Genomic DNA, 19,040 nt, shown 5'->3' on the forward strand with positions numbered 1-19,040 from the left:
CGTAAAGTCGGCCTCACAATGGAACTGGCACAAAATGTTGAGCTTGAGCATGAGCATGCAAAGCGTATGATTGTATGATGATGATGATTGGTTTTGTATGATTTATATACTAGACGTATCAATATGCATATGTGACTGGTATGGGACGGTACATATATGTATATTGTTATGGCTAGACATTGCATGATGATTTCCATATGTTTTATTGTTGAGCTATGTATCTTGTGAGTGTGAACAAAGTTCAATTGTTATTTTGGATTAAACTAATAAGTTTTATACTGCTGAGTGTCTCTATTTTATGGAGACGGCGGGCTCATAATTCTGCCTGTATCATGGGTGGTGGTGATTCCCATGGTGCAGACGATGTTGTTGATGAAGGTATAGGGACAATAGACGATGACCCTGTGGCCATGTATCTAGGTTACCCCGGTGTTTGAGGCTTGGATACATTGGGTGTTTATTTTGTTGGACTAGTTGATAATCCCTTTTTTGTAGAGCATTCATGTATATGCTTAGACTTTGTTATTTTGTACATGGCTTGTGTCGCATGTGACACTTTTGTATAGCCATTCTTTTGTATATAAGCTTTAATCATTTAGATGTATTAAGCAGCTTTGACGTGTTATGTTATTTATTTTCCGCTGCAAAGATATGAACTCTGATGAATCATTGATGATGCATGTAACTCTGTATGGTATATGATATTGTCAATCAGGTTAATGCATGGGTTCATGGCATACTGCGGTATCGCCATGCCACTGTGACAATCCGCTTTGTTGTGGGTAATGCTTTTAAAAATAAAAATTTTAGTCACGCTTTAATCTAATGGGTCGTCACAAAAGGAAGCCTAAAGACCATTGTATTTATATCAGGTTTGATTAGTAGCTCCCGGTCTGTGATTGATTAATAATAGTATATGCATGACTAATGAATTATTTTTAATAACTTAAATTTTTCATTTTGTCCTTCCGTTATAATTACTCTGGGTATTCTTGATAGGAGAAACCTTTAGACAGTTACCAGGTAACTGAATTGGAGGCACTGACAGTAACCCTACTAAAACGGTTAAGGTCAGTTTTGGGGGCATTACAGAGCCGCACATGAAGAGCCTAGGTGGTGTGAACCACAAGCACTCTCTTAAATTCGAGTTGGACTATAGTCTAAGCTACCACCACCATAACATCAATGAGAACTAAAGTTTACTTATCAACAAGTGTACAATTTTAGCTCTTAGGTGTTATGTCGGACCTAGGACATAAAGACACGGCCTTGTCCCGCGCACATACATGAAGACCCTGCCTCGAGCCATACCGAACAAGAAATAAAAATATGACACGTTCGCCAACGGCAATTTGATAGAACCCAAGCACAAGCATTGGGGGGAGAGGGGGGGGGGGTAAGACCTATGCCACATACTAGGAACCCCAACAATCGTGGTCCCAACAAGCACTTGACGGTTGACACTTCACCTTCGGTATTAAGGACAATGGTAACTTCATCACGAGTACACAGAAGATTACCTATGCCCGACTAGTTGTACAAGTCAGCCATAGAAATCGGGGGTAACTGTTGTCGAGAAAATCCACAATGGGTCTCATCCAAACAATCTTACTTAGATAAAATACAAATATATAGAATTCTACAATGACAAAGCTACTCCAGATTTTAGGAGATTATCTCTCCACTACTTCCTAAATGTGGAGAGATCATTATCTTTCAAACACCTTCCACTATCTCTCAACCATGAGATGAACGTGGAATAGCAGAAAGCAGTTACCTAAACCTTATGAGAAGGAGGCAACACATCAGGTAATCTATTCTCACTTTGGACAAACATGTTAACTTAAGCATCGGAGTATTCCGGCCAAGGTTGGGGACCTTTTGACTCTCTTATTATTTTGCGTCGGTCAAGCGGTACCAAAAACTGCTCTATCAAGTGTAGTCCTTATTTTGTATATCCTGCAGAGGTTCCAACACTTCCACTATAGATGGTCTCATGTCTCTAACATATTGCAGACACTGAAATGCCAACTCAACCATGGCAGTAATCATTCTCTGCACCTTGTAGTTAGATTGAAATCCAAGGGACTCATTTACAAGCTCGTATAATGTGTGGTTTTGAATCTTGTTGATAGCCATGTTAGACAAATTTATTTCCTATCGATGCCCTGTGCCGTCAATGGCAGGCATGGATGATATAAGCTCGATAAAGACTACCCCGAAGCTAAAGACATCACTCTTTCAAGTAAGCTGGTAGCATTCGTTATACTCTGGATCGATATAACCAGGAGTCCCTTGTGGAAAAAGGCAAAAGAGTCCAAACCTGCGACTTTCACGCAAAAATTGTAGTCAAGAAGAATATTGTTTGTGTTCACATCATGGTGGATAATATCGGAAGCATGGAGAGATGTCAAAGCACTTGCGGCCTCTAAGGCAATCTTCATTCGAGTTGGCCATTGAAGTGCTCCAAATCTTGCGTATTCACCATGACGATGATCAACAACAATTCCATTCAGAGGTGGCTAGAGGTGCCGCGTGGTCACCAACATAGGCTAAGGTGGTCTTTAGGACACCCCCATGGCTGGGGGTGGCTTGTCTAGGGGTGGCTCCCAGGCCACCCCCAAAAGGGTGGCTGCCCAACTGGCAGACTGAACTTTTTTAAGATGGCCATATAGCATGTACCATGATTATTGTGGCCCACAAACTGGTAAAACCAAATTCCATAAAACCCAGAACGGCCAAATAGGCCACTAATATGATGGGTCCAAATATAAGTCAATCGAGATCTAAAAATATGGTCTTGTTAACCAATTAAAGCATAAGACTTCGGTAGTCAGTTAACCGCAATTTGATTTTTGACCATCAATTGGTGCTAAAGGAATAATTCTTAATACTAATCTTACATCCCATTTCCATACTACTAGTTTGATGTGGCAATGCTCATCAAGCAGTGATTTTTTCCCTTTTTAATGAAGACTGATCAAATGGTTGATGGACATCTCTACAATAGCTTAGTGATATGAAAGTGGGATAAGAGATGGGTATGTACCATTACTCGTTTCTAGGGTTATAAATGAACCACATTGTTTATTAAATGACTCGAGCTTACAAGCTAAACTCATACAAACTCGTATAACAACAGATATTATGACATAGTCTAGGCAATAAATTCTAGTTGTCTTTAATAGTAATGCGTATTGACTAGTAAATAATTGATACAATTCTTGAAGATCTTCGGTTATTAACCAACATTAAGGTTTCCCTTTAAAGAAAAGATGCATTTACAGTTCTATTTTTTTTTTTTTTTAAAAAAGGGTTGTAGTACATTAAAGAATCATAGGTGATGACTCCTTGCACTGTAGTCAAACGATCTACTAGTGATCATGTTGGGGAAGACACGAAAGGTTTGGGTGGGATTTGTAAGGAATCGAGGCTTCCTTTCAACATATCCAGAACTCTACTCATCGGTGGTCGGTTTGAGGGATCAATTTGTATGCACCACAAACTCACTATTATCATCTTCCTTGCACTTTCATGATGCTCTTCATTCATAAGGCCATGTAATCCTAGTTCTTCATCTAATTCAAGACGCTTGTAAATCCAATGTGGAAAAAATAATTCACTAGTACGATCAACCTCGGTATCAATATTCTTTCTTCCCCCAACCATTTCTAAAACCATCATTCCATAGCTATAAACATCTGACTTGTGAGAGACCTTTCCAATATTTCTACAAGTTAGTTCTGGAGCTACATATCCTATAGTTCCTCTTGCATCTAACATGGATATGATACTCACTTCTTTAGGGCATATTTTTGCAAGGCCAAAATCAGAAATTTTTGGACAAAAGTTCTCATCCAAAAGAATGTTATGAGGTTTTATGTCGAAATGCAAGATTCTTGTATTGCAACCTCTATGTAAGTACTCTAGTCCACGAGCAATGCCAAGTGCAATCTTATATATAGTCTCCCATTCTAAGTGACAATCAGCCTTGGAGCGATTTTCTTTGTATATAAACTTCTCGAGAGATCCGTTAGGCATAAACTCGTAGATGAGAGCTCTTTCAGAACCCTCAAAGCAAAAGCCGATAAGAGTGACTATGTTGACATGAGAGGTCCTACTAATGCTTGCAACCTCATTAATGAATTCATCTCCATTACTTCTTGATTCTTTCAAAAGCTTCACAGCCACAAGACAACCATCTTGTAACTTCCCCTTGTAAACACCACCAAATCCCCCTTCGCCTAATTTATCTCTAAAGAAGTTGGTCATTTTCTTGATATCAGAGTAACTGTATCTTTTAATGGGAAGAGGTCCATTGTTCCTCAGAAAGGCCTCGACACTCTTATGGGTTTGACTTTCCTTTTTCCAAAAATAAATAATTTTATTGGACAAGAACTTTCTCTTGAAGTAGCATAATGTAACCATCAAAACTCCAATTCCAGCAGATAAAGTGACTGTAATCAAAGAAAAAAAAGTTATGAAAGTATTTGGTACATAAACGAGGGTAATTTAGACAAGATATTGAGGGGTTTCTAAACCTTAATAAAATTTCATTTTATTGACGTTGCTCCAAACTAAAAACAAATAAGAAAATAAGAAGGATTACCTAGCATCCAATACCTTAAGCAAAATAAAATCTAAAAAAACTAAACCAGCAATGAGATTCCCAAATATCCTACTAAGAATAGCTAGGATTTCCATAAGAATATGTCATTTGTTTGATTAGAAATAAAAATGAATACAGAAAATTCAAGCAATTGAAGTTAAAGCAGCTACTTTTGAAGTAAAATAAAGAAAAATAGCGACTCGAGTGGGAGAGTCAAATTTGAAAAGAGGACTCATTTTCTCTCATTCTAAACCATGCATGAGACTTTCATCTCGCACAAAACCTAAGTTATAAAAGAAAGATAATGAAAATTCTTATATCTAAAGCATCTTTTGTATATCTTGTTATATTCTCCTCATATTAGATCAATTATCATATAATTATCCTCTTATGTCATTAACATCAAGTTCATGTGTTGTTTTAATTGCATTTATAAGTTCATTAAAACATCATTTTTCTTGATGTGTCATCTTGTACATCACAAACTTAGAACCAAATTGGGAAGCCAACATTTAGTTGGTGAACTATTAATGTGTTTACGGGTGCAAAATTCCATATCGGTTTCTTACTATGTGATATTGAGTTTTATAAGTGATTCTAAGAAATTCTAATAGTAACCTCACTAGTCATTTTAGAGTGATAACGCAAATGTAATTATCGCTTTTCTTTGGTTGTTTTGAAATACTGTTTGGACACAAATTTATTTCAAACTGAGCTGTAGGAAACCCAACCTTTGAAAAGTGAGATGTGTCCTTTAAGAATATGCTATTAAAAAAATATGTGCTTCTTGCTTGCAAAGGGGCACGTCACATTTTTAGAAGTTGGGTTTTAGGAATTCCTACAACCTAGTTTGTAGAAAATTAATAGTTGCATTCTTAATTTCATATATGAATATCTGTGTTAGTTTATTTTGTATGTTATGTTCACAATAATGAACAAGAATTTCATTGTTGTGAAGATGTTTAACAACCGAGTAATGCTTCATACTTGACTCCCATACTACTCTAATTCAATGGTAATACGCATCAACTTTTGGATAACCTTTTATTAAAAATGGAAAAAGAAAAAATCAAAGGATGATCGGCACTGCCACATCTGCCAAGTGAGATGTTGCTAGGAAATAATTAATTTATATTATGATACTCCCCCCCCATCAATTTGTGGGGCCCAACACGTTAAATATTTAATTGAAATGAGAGTTAAATAACAGAGAATCTTTGGTTTGATACCATCTTAGATCACCGTGTATCCCAAAGAGAAATGCTACATTTCTCAAAATTTTCTCCTCAAATGATGTATCACAATCCTATATAATCTATTATTTCGGAAAATATATCATCATTTCATGGGATTGTGACACATCATTTGGAGAAAGCTTTTGGAAAGTATAGCATTCCTCTATCATAAAATGTTAAAGCTGATAGAAAATTGTTAATTTAATCATTTAATTTATATTCTAACAAAGATAGACCTCCTCCTACCAAAATACTTCTTGTAGGTTGTTCAAGCAAGCAATATCTCAATGCTAATATCAATAAGAAATTAGATTGAAGAAGTATCTTACCTAATACTATTATTAGTACTTTGAAGCTGCGACTCCCCCCATCTGAAGTGGTAAAGAATATTAGTTTTAGTTGAAATAATAAAACATTTAAGTGACAGATGAACAAACCCAAATTTAAGAAGCAAAACACTAAATTTCATTCATTTTAACCGTTCTTGGTAATGGAGTGACCTTTTTGTATTCAAGTGATAGTTTGACATAAGATGAAAAAAAGAAAAAAAAAAAAATTATACTCATGACTATATTAAAGGGTGATCATAAATAGTAAAGTGTTGGCAACAAAATTCAAAAGTCCACTAAAAAAAAAAAAAAAAAAAAAAAAAAAAAAACTAAAGTCCTAAATTTCCCAAATATTATATAGGAAAAAATCATATTTAATTTAATCCCTAAGTTTTTATCTAATTTGAATTTAGTGCTTGGGTTTTCAGTTTCAAGAAGGTCCTCTAGTTTTGCCCAAGCTTTAAATTGGTCCCTCTATCACTTGAGTGTCAAAATTAATGATTTTTTTTTTTTTAATTTTTTTATCAAATGTGTCTCATTTAACACGTTAATGTCTATCGTAGTGTCAAAGTTAACATTTTTCTTCTAACACAACAAATCTAGAAGATTAGGATTATGAAGAAGATGGTCTTTTGTTTTGTTTTTGTTTTTGTTTTTTTTTCTATAAATGACTTGGCGCTTAATGATATGACATGGATATTAGGTGGGGACACATATTTCTTCCAAACTAGTTTGAAAAAAATTTCCTTCAACCTACTCTAATAGGTTGGTTGTGATTTTCTGATGCATTGCTTGTTATGTTTTAGATGCCCATCAAGGTTCATTAGTTGGATTAATGAGTTTATTAGTTGGGTCATATGTTCGCTTTGGTCTAGTTTGTGACTTAGGCCACAAATTCAACTCAATCCATAGGGCCTTCAGATCAATCCGAACTATTTCACTACACGGTTCGAAACTAGTCAACCAGGTCCATGGGTCAACACAAGCCAACCAGGCCCATTTCTCAATGGTCCAATCCATTACGCTTGTCAAAAACAACCTCCACCAGCCGGCTGCTACCCGAACAGTTGTCAGCCGCCCTTCGCCTTACTCTGGCAAAGCTTCACCAACCTTCCACCGTCTCTACCTTTCCATTTTCAGCAACCCTCTGACGTTCTAGCCACCGCCTCCAGCATGTTAAAGATTAAGTGATTAAATTTATCTCTTCCTATCAACTTAATCTTTTAGGACAAGTGGTGCCTTAACATGGTATTAGAGCCAAAGGTCCTGGAATCGAACCATGACTCCGTTATTTACCTTCCATTTAATTAAATATTTTACGTGTTAGGCCTCATCTATTAAAAGAGAATTTGAGCCCACACATAAAGGGGAGTGTTAAAGATTAAGTAAGGGTGGGCAGATTAACCGTTTACCGTCTACCAATTGTGACTGAACCAACATGAACCGCCTACCAACTGCGACTAAACCAACGTTAACCGCCTACCGCCAGAAGTCGGTTGGTAATCGGTTAAGGATTTTTATACAGACGTTGGTTCAGTTTGGTTAATCGGTATAAATATTTTTTGTCGGTTAAACGATTTAACTGATAATAAATATTTTTTTAGTAGAATGATAATTATGAGGGCATTAGCTAGGTTTTTTTTAGTAGAACATATTAGTTGGTGGATTCTAGGACCAATTTATTAGTTAGAACATATGTACGGTGGATTCTTATTGTGTTAATTAATGGGCCCATTTAAAATTTGTTTGGTTTGATAAACTATTTTAGCCCAAACCAATCAATTTTTGGCCCAATTAAAAAAGCCCGCGGTTAACCAATTAACTAAACCGATTTTAACTGAAATATCTGTTTCACCAAAACTTTCGAAATAAATCCATATCAAAATGTAATCGGTGAATTAACTGATTTAACCGACAATTTCAGTTAACCAAACCATAAATAGCTCTATCCAACCGAACTGAAATGATTCCCACCTCTAAGATTAAGTGATTAAATTTACCTACTCCTATTAGCTTAAGCTTCTAGCAAGCTACTCTAATGGCCCTCCAAATACATCCTTTAGCAACGGGTCGACCACCGCCTCCGACAATCACTAGCCACTGTCTCTGACAACCGTTTGACCACCTTATCAGTAGCTTCCTTCATCTAGCATCCTTTGACAAGTCGAGCTCACTTGCCTAACATAGCTCGCATCACACTCGATCATTTCCCTCAAGCTCATGGAACTGGATCTTGATCAGCTTCATTAATGGTTTAGCGCTCATACACATAATATGTTGTCCGCACTAGATCTAGTTCAACAAAAAAAAAAAAAAAAAAAAAAGAGAGGAGGTTGGCTTGAACATTCCTATCGTTTTCCACTATTTTGACTGTTGACAAGTTAAGGTGTTGACCGACCAATTGAACATTTCAAACTTAAGGGTAAGGAAGAGGAGTAGTAATTCTAAACTAGCCTCATTAGTTCATGGAAATTTAGTTTGGAAAATAGCAAACAGTTCAACTGAAAAGATAAAATCAGATTGCAGCTGTCACGCAATTCTCCTATACGCGATTTCTTTGTTAAGTTCTATTCATATGAGCATTAGGAAAAAAAAAAACAATCCAACTAAGAAAGTGAGAAGAGAACAGAGCACACGTACCCTGTTTTGGACATGTAAAGGATTGCACTTGATCACGGCAAAAGCAGACAAACGCCCGCGTGGAGTTAGAACCGCATACCCCACCAGTTTCCTTACACCCCCTACAGAGATTATCGAATCTATTGTTGTATTCCACCTCAAAACCTTTATCCATTGCTTGTTGAACTGCCGGGGCTCCACCCTGAGGGTCTTCAAGAAGAGCACTAGCACTACTCCGGAGAATCGGAACATTGATACTGCTGTTGCAATCCCTTACAAGTTGTGCATGTAATTGGTCGCTTGAGGGGGATTCGTCTACCGAGTAATAAGAAATATTAATTTTCCCATCACTAATTCCTTGGCTGCAATTAAATCTATTTGGGATGTCTTGAAGAACAGGGCAGCCGTATAATATAGTTATGTTTTGAACGTTCGAACGGTAATCAAACAAAGTTAAATTCAAAGTGGTATTTAGGAGCTTTGGAGCACAAGGGCCATCCCAGAGGTCCGACCTTGCAATGGTAAAGCTTCGAGAAGATGTGTTGATGTTTAGCACGCGGAAGTCCAGTGCTTCAAATCCCAGAACTGGGTATTCATTGTTGACGCACCTGAGCTTGTGGCCTTCATCACCGCAATAATCAGGTCGGGTACCTCCCCAGAAAGGGAACGGAATGTTGACGCCTCCACAGGCATAGTTACGGTTGCAGACCACAAAAGGATCATCTTCGTTGCAGTAAGATGGTGGTAGTATTGTAAAGAAGAAGGAGAGGAATAGGATGATGATGAGGATGGAAGAAAGAGATCGATTGAAATCCATTGTTTCAAAAATCACTCAGAAAATTAAAGAATGATGAGGTGAGAGATGGGTTTGGAGGTAATGTATAGGAGGCAGTCTTGCATAAGCATAATGTTGAATGGTGATAGATGGGTGGGCTTAGTCACACAAACTATTAACAGGTTGAATATTTGTTTGAACTTTGACGGAGAAAGGTATGGTTGTTGGAATTCTCGCATCAGACTTCATAAGTAAATTTGTACCAGTCTCCGCTCATTTAGTAAAGGATACAAATTTTCTACTCAGTAGATTGTAAGAATTTCTTTAATTCAGTTTCTAAAAATGTTATGCGTTTTTAGAGATATGAAAAGTTCATGTTAGAATAAATGTGGGTTTTATATGTACGTTACACATAACACTTATAAAAAACTGAATTAAACAACAATTTATAAAATAAATTCCGTCATTTATTAAATGAAGTTAGTCCGAGTCAAGTCTATCCAAAACCGAACCCAAGAAAATTAATTTACCCTCAAAAGTCAACATCAGTTGTGAGAGGAGAGCTCTAAATGATAGCTCAATCGATTGTTCGAATCTCCTGCTCCACCTTTTTTTTTCTCTTACGCTGACATTAAAAAAAAAAAAAAAAAAGACACGTAGTGCGGAGGAGAATCTTCAAAAGTCTCTAGGCAAATCTTGTGGTTGGTTACTGAGAAGGACCTATTTGACAAGTCAAGTCCAGGCCTGCCCAAAGGAGATGGAAAAATCAAAGATCAGGAAGAGTTTTTCCTCTCAAAGTTGCAAAATATTAAAAGGCAAGGTCCTACTCCTTAATTGAGAGAAGACTCCCTGAAACTTGTCCTTCAAGAAAATAAGAAAAATGGAAGAAAGTTTATGGAAATAGAAATCTAGAGATTATTTGCGTATCAATTCAAAAAAAGTGCTAGTCACATATATGTTATTACTATATTAAAAATGATATCAAATCCACATAATAATATGTGGTACTAGAACACTACATGATATGTTCCTGACAAGGACGTCAGGAGTTTAAGGAGAGAGTTTGTAACAGTCCAATCCCACATTTGTAAGATGAGGAGGAGTAGCACACATAAAGTATGTAGTTTATAAAGATAGTCATTAGTACTAAGTCCCACATTACTTATTTACTAGGTAAAATTGAGTTTTATAAAAAATTCTAAAGAAGCTCCAAATTAAATTTAACTCTACATTACTTATTTGGTCTTTCTTCCCATCTTTCGACTTTTCAAAATTACCATTTATTTCGAAATTTAGCTATTTTTTCTCACCACAGAGAATATGGAAGGTTTGATCCCCAAGTTGATTTACTCTTGGCCGTCTCCGCCTATTGAATTAGTAGGCTTGTTAAGCCTATTCCAACCAAGTGGCTTAGCTATTGAAACTTCATCTCGTGCAACATATCTCGTTGGGACGCCCACCAAATGACCAGTCCTATTTCTCAGCATTGTTCAATTTTCTGATTTCAAATCTAACTACCAACTTAAACTTAATAAATAAATAAAATTAAGACTTACGCCGGACTTAATTTTGACACCAAATTAACCTATATAAAACCTGTTGTGCACAGAATTAAAATACAGGATTCCAAAGAGACAGAAAAGAGCATAATAGAAGATAGATCAATCACACACGACACCAAGATTTAAGTAGTTCAGCTTAAAAGCCTACATCCAATCGTAAAGACGACCGGAAGGAAATTCAATATCAAAAGATGGAGTACAAAGATCATCGGAAGAAAATCACTCAAAACCCAAAGCCCCAATACACCCTAATCTCACTCTCACACAAAAGAGAAAAAAAAAAAAAAAAAAAAAAAAAAAAAAAAAAAAAAAAAAAAAAAAAAAAAATTGACAAAGAAAACTCTCTTCTTCTCTAAGTACCATAAGGCACAACAAAGTGAGAAAACCTTAACACTGATTTACGGTGAGAGCTAATGATAATACTACTAATATAGTAATAAAAATACATTGAATTATAAATATTAGGTAGGATTCTTGGTGTTATTTTGAGTATCATTCTGGAACATCTATAATGTGCTTATTGCAAATTCTAAAAAATTAATTATTGACACTATGCTACTGAGTGCTAAATCATCAATTATATTAAACATGATAAAAATATTTTTATTCAGATGAGGTAAAATGTAAAGTCAAGATTTGAGATCACTGCTATAGTATCATGATATATTACTAGTTATCCATATCCAAAAAGTTTAAACTGATAAAAAATAATATATTTAATTATTTAATTAATGTTCTAATAAAGTTAAATTGTGTTCAAGTTTTTTTTCTTCTTCTATCATAAATAGACCAAGAGATACTGAAAAATTAAAATTAAAATAAGGGTAAAGTCCACATACCCCCCTCAAACTACCACTCAATTGACAATGTCCCCCCTAAACTTTCAATTGTGACAATGTCCCTCCCAAAGTACCAAAACATTGTCAATGTCCCCCCCAAGACTAGCCATAGGACAAAAATGCCCCTATAGATTTCTCATTAAGACAAAAATACCCCTATAAAGTCAAAAAAAAAATTGATTTTTTTAAAAAACAAAAAATTTTAATTGAAAGATAATATTTAAAAAAAAAACAATTTTTTTAAAACAAAATTTTTTTTTTTTTTAAACGGAAATTTTTATTCTTAAAAAAAAAAACTAATTTTTTTATTTAGTTTTAAAAAACAGAAAATTTCATTTTATTAAACGAAAATTTTATTTTTTTAAACGTAAATTTTTATTTAAATAAAATTATAAAACAAAAATTAAAAAAAAAAATTTTAAAAAAAAAACGAAAATTTTCAATTTTTATAAAAAAAAAAAATCGAAATTTTTTTAATTTTTTCTTATAAAATTGATTTTTTTTAAAAAAAAAAAAAAATTGGCCATCGTTTGGATTTTTTTTTTTCTTTTCTTTTTTGTTAGTTTTAGGTTTTTTCTAGAAGTTTTAGTTTTTTTTTAAAATTTTACTAAGGGTAATTTTGTCATTGGGGGAACATTGACAATTTTTGATAGTTTGGGGGGGACATTGTCACAATTGAAAGTTTGGGGGGGACATTGTCAATTGAATGGTAGTTTGAGGGGGTTAAGTGGACTTTCCCCTTAAAATAAAGAAGAAGATTTGCTATGTTCCAAGCAAAGTCTTCATAGTAACTTCAATATCCTATGCATTCTTATCAATTCACAAAGCAGCAAACCTTACACTTTGCCTGTAATTTTTCGCCACTTTGTATTGAGTTCCTATAGTTAAGCTAAGCTTCAATATTCACTGTAAATTCATGAGGAAGGCTACGAAAGAAGATATTATGACATAGTTTAGGAAAGTTTCAATTTTATAACAAGCTAAAGTTTGGTGTTCGAATTAACAAGCTAATAATTGATACAATTCATGAAAATTCTCGGTTATTATCTAGCACTAAGATTTCTCTTTCAACATTTAAGAATGATCCATGATCGATGATTCCATTGTAGTTGATTGATATGTGAGTGACCTTGGCGGGGAAGACAAGAACGGCTTGGGTGGGATATGTAAGGAATCGAGGCTTCCTTTCAACATATTTCACGACTCTACTCATTGGTGGTCGGTTTAAAGGGTCAGTCTGTATACACCACAAACTCACTATTATCAGTTTCCTTGCAGTTTCTTTGTCATCTTCCTTCATAAGGCCCTCCAATCCCAGTTCTTCTTCTAGTTCAAGACGCTTGTAAATCCAATGTGGAAAATATAATTCACTAGTATGATCAACCCCAATATCAACATTCTTCCTCCCCCCAACCATTTCTAAAACCATCATTCCATAGCTATAAACATCTGACTTGTGAGAGACCCTCCCAATATTTCTACAAATAAGTTCTGGTGCTACATATCCTGCGGTTCCTCTTGCACCCAACATGGATATGATACTCTCTTCTTTAGCGCATATTTTTGCAAGGCCAAAATCAGAAATTTTTGGACAGAAATTCTCATCTAAAAGAATGTTGTGAGGTTTTATGTCAAAATGCAAGATTCGTGTGTTGCAACCTTTATGTAAATAATCTAGTCCATGAGCAATGCCAAGTGCAATCTTGTATGTAGTTTCCCATTCTAATCGACAATCAGCCCTGGAGGGATTTTTTTTGTATATGAATTTCTCGAGTGATCCATTAGGCATAAACTCATAGATAAGAGCTCTTTTAGGACCCTCAAAACAAAAGCCCATAAGAGTGACAATGTTGACATGAGACGTCCTACTAATGCTTGCAACCTCGTTAATGAATTCCTCTCCATTACCTCTTGATTCTTTCAAAACCTTTACTGCCACAAGAGAGCCATCTTGTAGCTTTCCCTTATAGACACCACCAAAGCCCCCTTCGCCTAATTTATCTCTGAAGAAGTTGGTCATTTTCTTGATATTTGAGTAACTGTATCTTCTAATAGCAAGAGGTCCATTGTTCCTTAAAAAGGCCTCGACACTCTTGTGGTTTTGACTTTCCTTCTTCCAAAAACAAATAATTTTGCTTGATGAGAGCTTTCTCTTGAAGCAGCATATTGTAACCATCAAAACTCCAATTCCAGCCGATAAAGCAACTGTAATCAAATAATAGAAAATTATGAAATTACGTGGTGCATAAGCCAAAGTAATTTTAGGAAGCTTTAATTGTAAGTTGACTAATCATTTTCGAGTGATACGCAAATACAGCTAGTACTTTCTCTGAGTCATCACAAGTCTACTTCTAAAAATTTTAAATATCACAATATTAGAGTTATTTGTTCATATGATTTGCATCAAAAGCGCAGTCAAGTATAACTGAAAAATATGTTTACATTTTTTAATAATTGTAGTTTTAATTTCATAGGCTAAGATCTGTATTAATTTATTTTTTATATTATTTCCTTTAGAATGATTAAGAATTTCATGGTGTTAAATACTTGAACATGCTCTTACAATTTTGGTTCAAATTTTTTTATTATCGTACTTGAACATGTTATGAACCGTGTACATAGTTTTATCATTATCTTAATATATACATCTTCTCATTCTTCCTTTAAATGTTAGGCTACTTGTAGCAAGATTCTTCATGACAACGATAATTCTCAATAATATTTGTTAGGGAAACTAGACTTAACTCCCTGAAACTTAGAATCAAATTGGGATTGTCAACCCCCCCCCCCCCCCAAAAAAAAAAAAAAATTAAAATTAAAATTGCATTCTCCCCAACTCCCTAGCCCTTTTAATTAACCCTCTCTGTTATGTTTTTTTGTTAAATCCGACAAAAAAATGAGTCATATGTAACTCAAAAATTAAGAAATAGAAATTAAAAAAATGAACAACTTTTTCCACGACAAGTAGACCACAACAAACAGTAGTTTAATTATTCTAATTTAAAGGCATAATGAAAGTTTTACGTCACGTGACGCATTTACCATCCAAGTTAAGAGAAAATCCTAATGATGGGAGTCTATGCAAAAAGGCTAGGTGGTTTGAGGGGTCAATTGCAACTTTTTCAAGTTAAGGGGAGGGGGACATTGTAGTATGGGTGTTAGTTTAAGAGGTAAATGTAGTCTCTGCTCCACTTTCCAATAATTTTTCTCATGGTTAATTTTTCCTGAATATTTGTATCAATTCTCTCTTTTTTATTTTTAATATTCTCATTTCTAAATAAAGCCAATTATTCATGTTAGTAATATGTTCATTAGATATTGCTTGACTTTAATCTTACAAGTAAGATTTTTTTAGTCACTATCTCCTTCATTAATTAATTGTCCCATGCTAAACTTTGAATAAATAATTTACAGCAAAAACAATACACTTTAATTATCTATCATACTCTTCCTCATTTGATAATTTTCGAATGTAATGTCATATAAAAATATCTATTTTTCATCTTTACGAAAATTTAGATCACTATTTTCAATTGGATATGTTTATATTAATAGATCTCTTAATTTTATATAAATATCTTCTATTGACCTGGATCATAAATATTTGTAAAAATAAATTTTGATAGCTCAGTAAAATCTGCACTTCCTTTAATTATCTTTTTCAAATTCTTGTTTGTGTTCTCCATTAGAAATTGTTGTATTACATATTTGAGCATCATTATGAATTTTATCATCACACTTTTTTTTTTTTTTTTTTTTATTGTCTTCTAATTTTGCTACAAAGATTGGTTGTTTAGTTATTAATTCTTCAATTGAAATTAATATAATATTTTGTCTGTTATTAACAACAAATTTTTGAGGAGCTCCTTAACATTTTAAGATCAGAAAAATACTTATCAACAGTATAAATATACTTTACAATAAACTTATTAATTATACTAAATTCAAGATATAAATTGAAAGATAAAGCTTAGAACAATATAACTTTACACTATGAAAAGATGATAAGCAATCGAAACTAAAAAAACTAACTAAACCAACAGTATCCAATAGCAGGGATGTGAATGTATGAGAGAGCATATATTATTTTTATAAAAATATATGAAAAAAAAAAAAGGGGGGGTGAGATAAAAGATGATAGAACTAACTAAAAGTGAAAAGATTAGAAGAAATGAAAGAAAAGAAGAGAAAAGAATATAAAAAGAAACAGTGAGATAGAAGTAACTCAAGTGAAAGTTATGCGTTAAGTTTCACCTTTCTCCATTGACCATTTATTTGATTTTTCATAAAGCAGAACCTCTTACTTTTTCTAGTTTTTTTTTTGTTTTGTTTTGTTTTTTTGTTTGTTTGTTTGTTTTTTTTTTTTTGGGAAAATTAAGTATAAAGGATTTTGTTTTCTCATGCAGTAAGTTTGAATAATTGACGACAATTTTAGAAGTTTCCAATTGTATCAAATAGAGCGATTACCAAAACTGATAGCAGAACCTTAAATCATTGCATATTTGGATGAAAGGGGAATTGCTATTAAAAATCAAAACATATTGACCTGCAGATGGAATACTTCATGTAATTCTGTTCAAGCAAGCATCTTAACGTCAATATCAACAAGAAATTAGATTGAATAAGTATCTTACCTAGTACTATTATCATTACTTTGGATCTTCGACTCCCTGCATTTGAAGTTGTAAAGAATATTAGTTTTTGTTGAAATAATAAAACATTTAAGTGAAAGACGAACAGAGCCAAATTGACATGCTTTGAAATCTCAACAGTATTAATCTAACAAAGATCTGTGAAGATAACACCACATATCTCTGATAGAGATTCATAATAAGAAAGTTATCTATATTCCTAATAACCAAAAAGGAACTGAATCTAAATCAGCTAAAGCAAGTGAAGAGAAGAGTGTTCCTTGTTTTTGGTTAGATTGGAATCTAAGATCGAGCCCATCCCCAACTATCCCCTTCTAGTGCGCTTTATGTCCAGGTTGCAACATCATGATTGTTGCTCACCAATAACATAGAAGTCACAAACTATGTCTGGCAGATGCTAGCGATATCTTCCCAGCATTAGACATTTATTGAGCAAAATGAAAATGTATTGGAGCAAAGAAAAGGATGCTTTTTATCAACCGAAGGAAATGCATTACTTGAACATGAATAACTTTATAAAATTCATTTGGGATAAATGCCATTTTGCTCATTGTTTGCAAGTTTTAATTGTTGGTGTTAGATCAAACATCTGATCATCTTATCTGAAAATTAATATTTGGTGTTTAGTGAGAAAAGTCAAAGCTTTTTGTGACATTCAAAATCGTATCTCGTAAAGCATGTTTTAAGAGCTGTCTACATGAGCAAAACTATATTGTTGCACCTTAAAAGTTGGTTCCTAGCTAGCTTCAGGTAAGAACAATCGTAAGTCATACGAGTTTTCATTTCAAACATTAGCAATGAAAGACGACGGTAAACAGAAACGAGCCCACAAAAAAAAAGAATTGATTCTTGTTTAGTTGTAGACTTAAGGCTGCAAATAGTCTTCCAAGCTGAAATCTTTTCTTTGTGGAGACTAGACTTAAGTGGCATCCAATGACATTTTTTTTTTTTTTCCTATTCAATAACGGGAAAAATCTTACAAGAGATCTTTTACAACCATGATCGAGTAGGCACCCAACAACAAAACCGAAACAATGGCAATAGTAAAGTCAATTGGCACCCATTGACTTGACCGAACGAAGATCTCAAAAGTTCAGATCTCAAACAATTAATCGAAGAAGCTATTCATGTATAATTCATTGAGAGCTATAAAGGGCCAAAACGATCTGACGGTAGCCCGATTAAAAACTGCTAAGATTGAGCTTTCTATCATGAAAAGGCCATAGAGAAAATTGTGCTCACTATAGTTTGCCTAAAACTTATGCCCAGAAAGAAAAAGAAGGAAAATTTGAAGAAAATATCAAATGATGATAAGGAAATTTCCTACAGAATTACCATCATCGCAGGTGTTGTGATGAGCCCAGTCTTGGCAAAAACAAACAAATTCACCATTATCGAAGCCACAGCGTCCACCACTTTTCTCACAACTGCTGCAGTTAGGTGCAGTCCAATTTAACAAGAAACCCATCTTCAAAATTTCAGTATAATTCATTTGCGACAAGCTTGTCAAGTTGACACCAAAAAGCATATCCACTGGCACATCAACCAAAGACTGGCACCTTTTTTCCCACGGATAGTTAACCTCCAATGCTTTCTCATAGAAAACAGCTAAAGAATGAAGGGTCGTACCATTGCTAGCACAGTCTAACCCATATGTGGGGTATTGAGGCAGTGAAGTGCAGTTGTAGAAGATGGAGAAATCACTACGATACATACTAAGATTAAATGGGGTTCGATCAAGGCTAACGTTATGCAAAGGAGTAGGGCATGCGTCCCTATAGGCGGCGGCATTGGCCAAGAGAAGTGAATGGTTGGAGTAAAAGATATCTTTAATGATATATTCATCATTGGAAATTTTCAGAACTGGGTTTTGCTCGTTGCAGGTAATACCAAAGCTGGGGTAGCCACAGAAAGATTCCTGTTCATCAAGTATCCAAAAGGGGTAGCTTATGTTTGGGCCATTTCCACAACCACGAGGAGCGCAGTCTTGGAATTTTTGGTTAACGGATAGAGCGCGCTTGGCTAAGTTGGTGAAGATGATGAACAAAATGCATATATGGGAACGTTTTTGGGACGTGAAGAAGTTTTGGATATCCATTTGGGTGGATGGAAGGAAGAAGCAAAGGCGAGCAGAGGAAGCAAACAAAGGTGTTAAATTGGGTGGAAGCACTAAGAGGAAAATGCCAAGTAGTTTCTGGATGTTCTATTCACTACAAAAGTATTACTTGTGTTTTGGTTCTGGAGTTTGACGGACTCTACTCACGCTCATGTTCTTTTTCTTGTTCTTTTATATGTCGGAAAAAAAATTTTAACTATGATATCCGCTTATAAACTACTCTTCGTGCTCATTAATCCTATAAAGATAAAGAGAAAGAGTTTAACTTATATCTGGATGAGCCTTAAAACCTATTGTTTACCGT

General features: G+C 34.5%; 1 protein-coding gene and 1 pseudogene across 1 annotated transcript; both read right to left on the reverse strand.

The window, feature by feature from the left end:
* Positions 1 to 1,932: 1,932 nt before the first annotated feature.
* LOC132185299 (LEAF RUST 10 DISEASE-RESISTANCE LOCUS RECEPTOR-LIKE PROTEIN KINASE-like 1.4) lies at positions 1,933 to 9,609 on the reverse strand (annotated as a pseudogene).
* Positions 9,610 to 12,961: 3,352 nt separating this feature from the next.
* On the reverse strand, positions 12,962 to 18,833 carry LOC132184699 (LEAF RUST 10 DISEASE-RESISTANCE LOCUS RECEPTOR-LIKE PROTEIN KINASE-like 2.1). Its single transcript, XM_059598424.1, has 3 exons — positions 17,956 to 18,833; positions 16,603 to 16,638; positions 12,962 to 14,173 (listed from the first exon to the last, which is right to left on the reverse strand). The coding sequence occupies exons 1-3, from the start codon at positions 18,716 to 18,718 to the stop codon at positions 12,993 to 12,995; spliced, it is 1,980 nt and encodes a 659-aa protein (XP_059454407.1). The 5' UTR covers positions 18,719 to 18,833; the 3' UTR covers positions 12,962 to 12,992.
* Positions 18,834 to 19,040: the final 207 nt, after the last annotated feature.

This window comes from Corylus avellana, chromosome ca6, assembly GCF_901000735.1.
Source record: "Corylus avellana chromosome ca6, CavTom2PMs-1.0".
Classification (NCBI taxonomy): domain Eukaryota; kingdom Viridiplantae; phylum Streptophyta; class Magnoliopsida; order Fagales; family Betulaceae; genus Corylus; species Corylus avellana.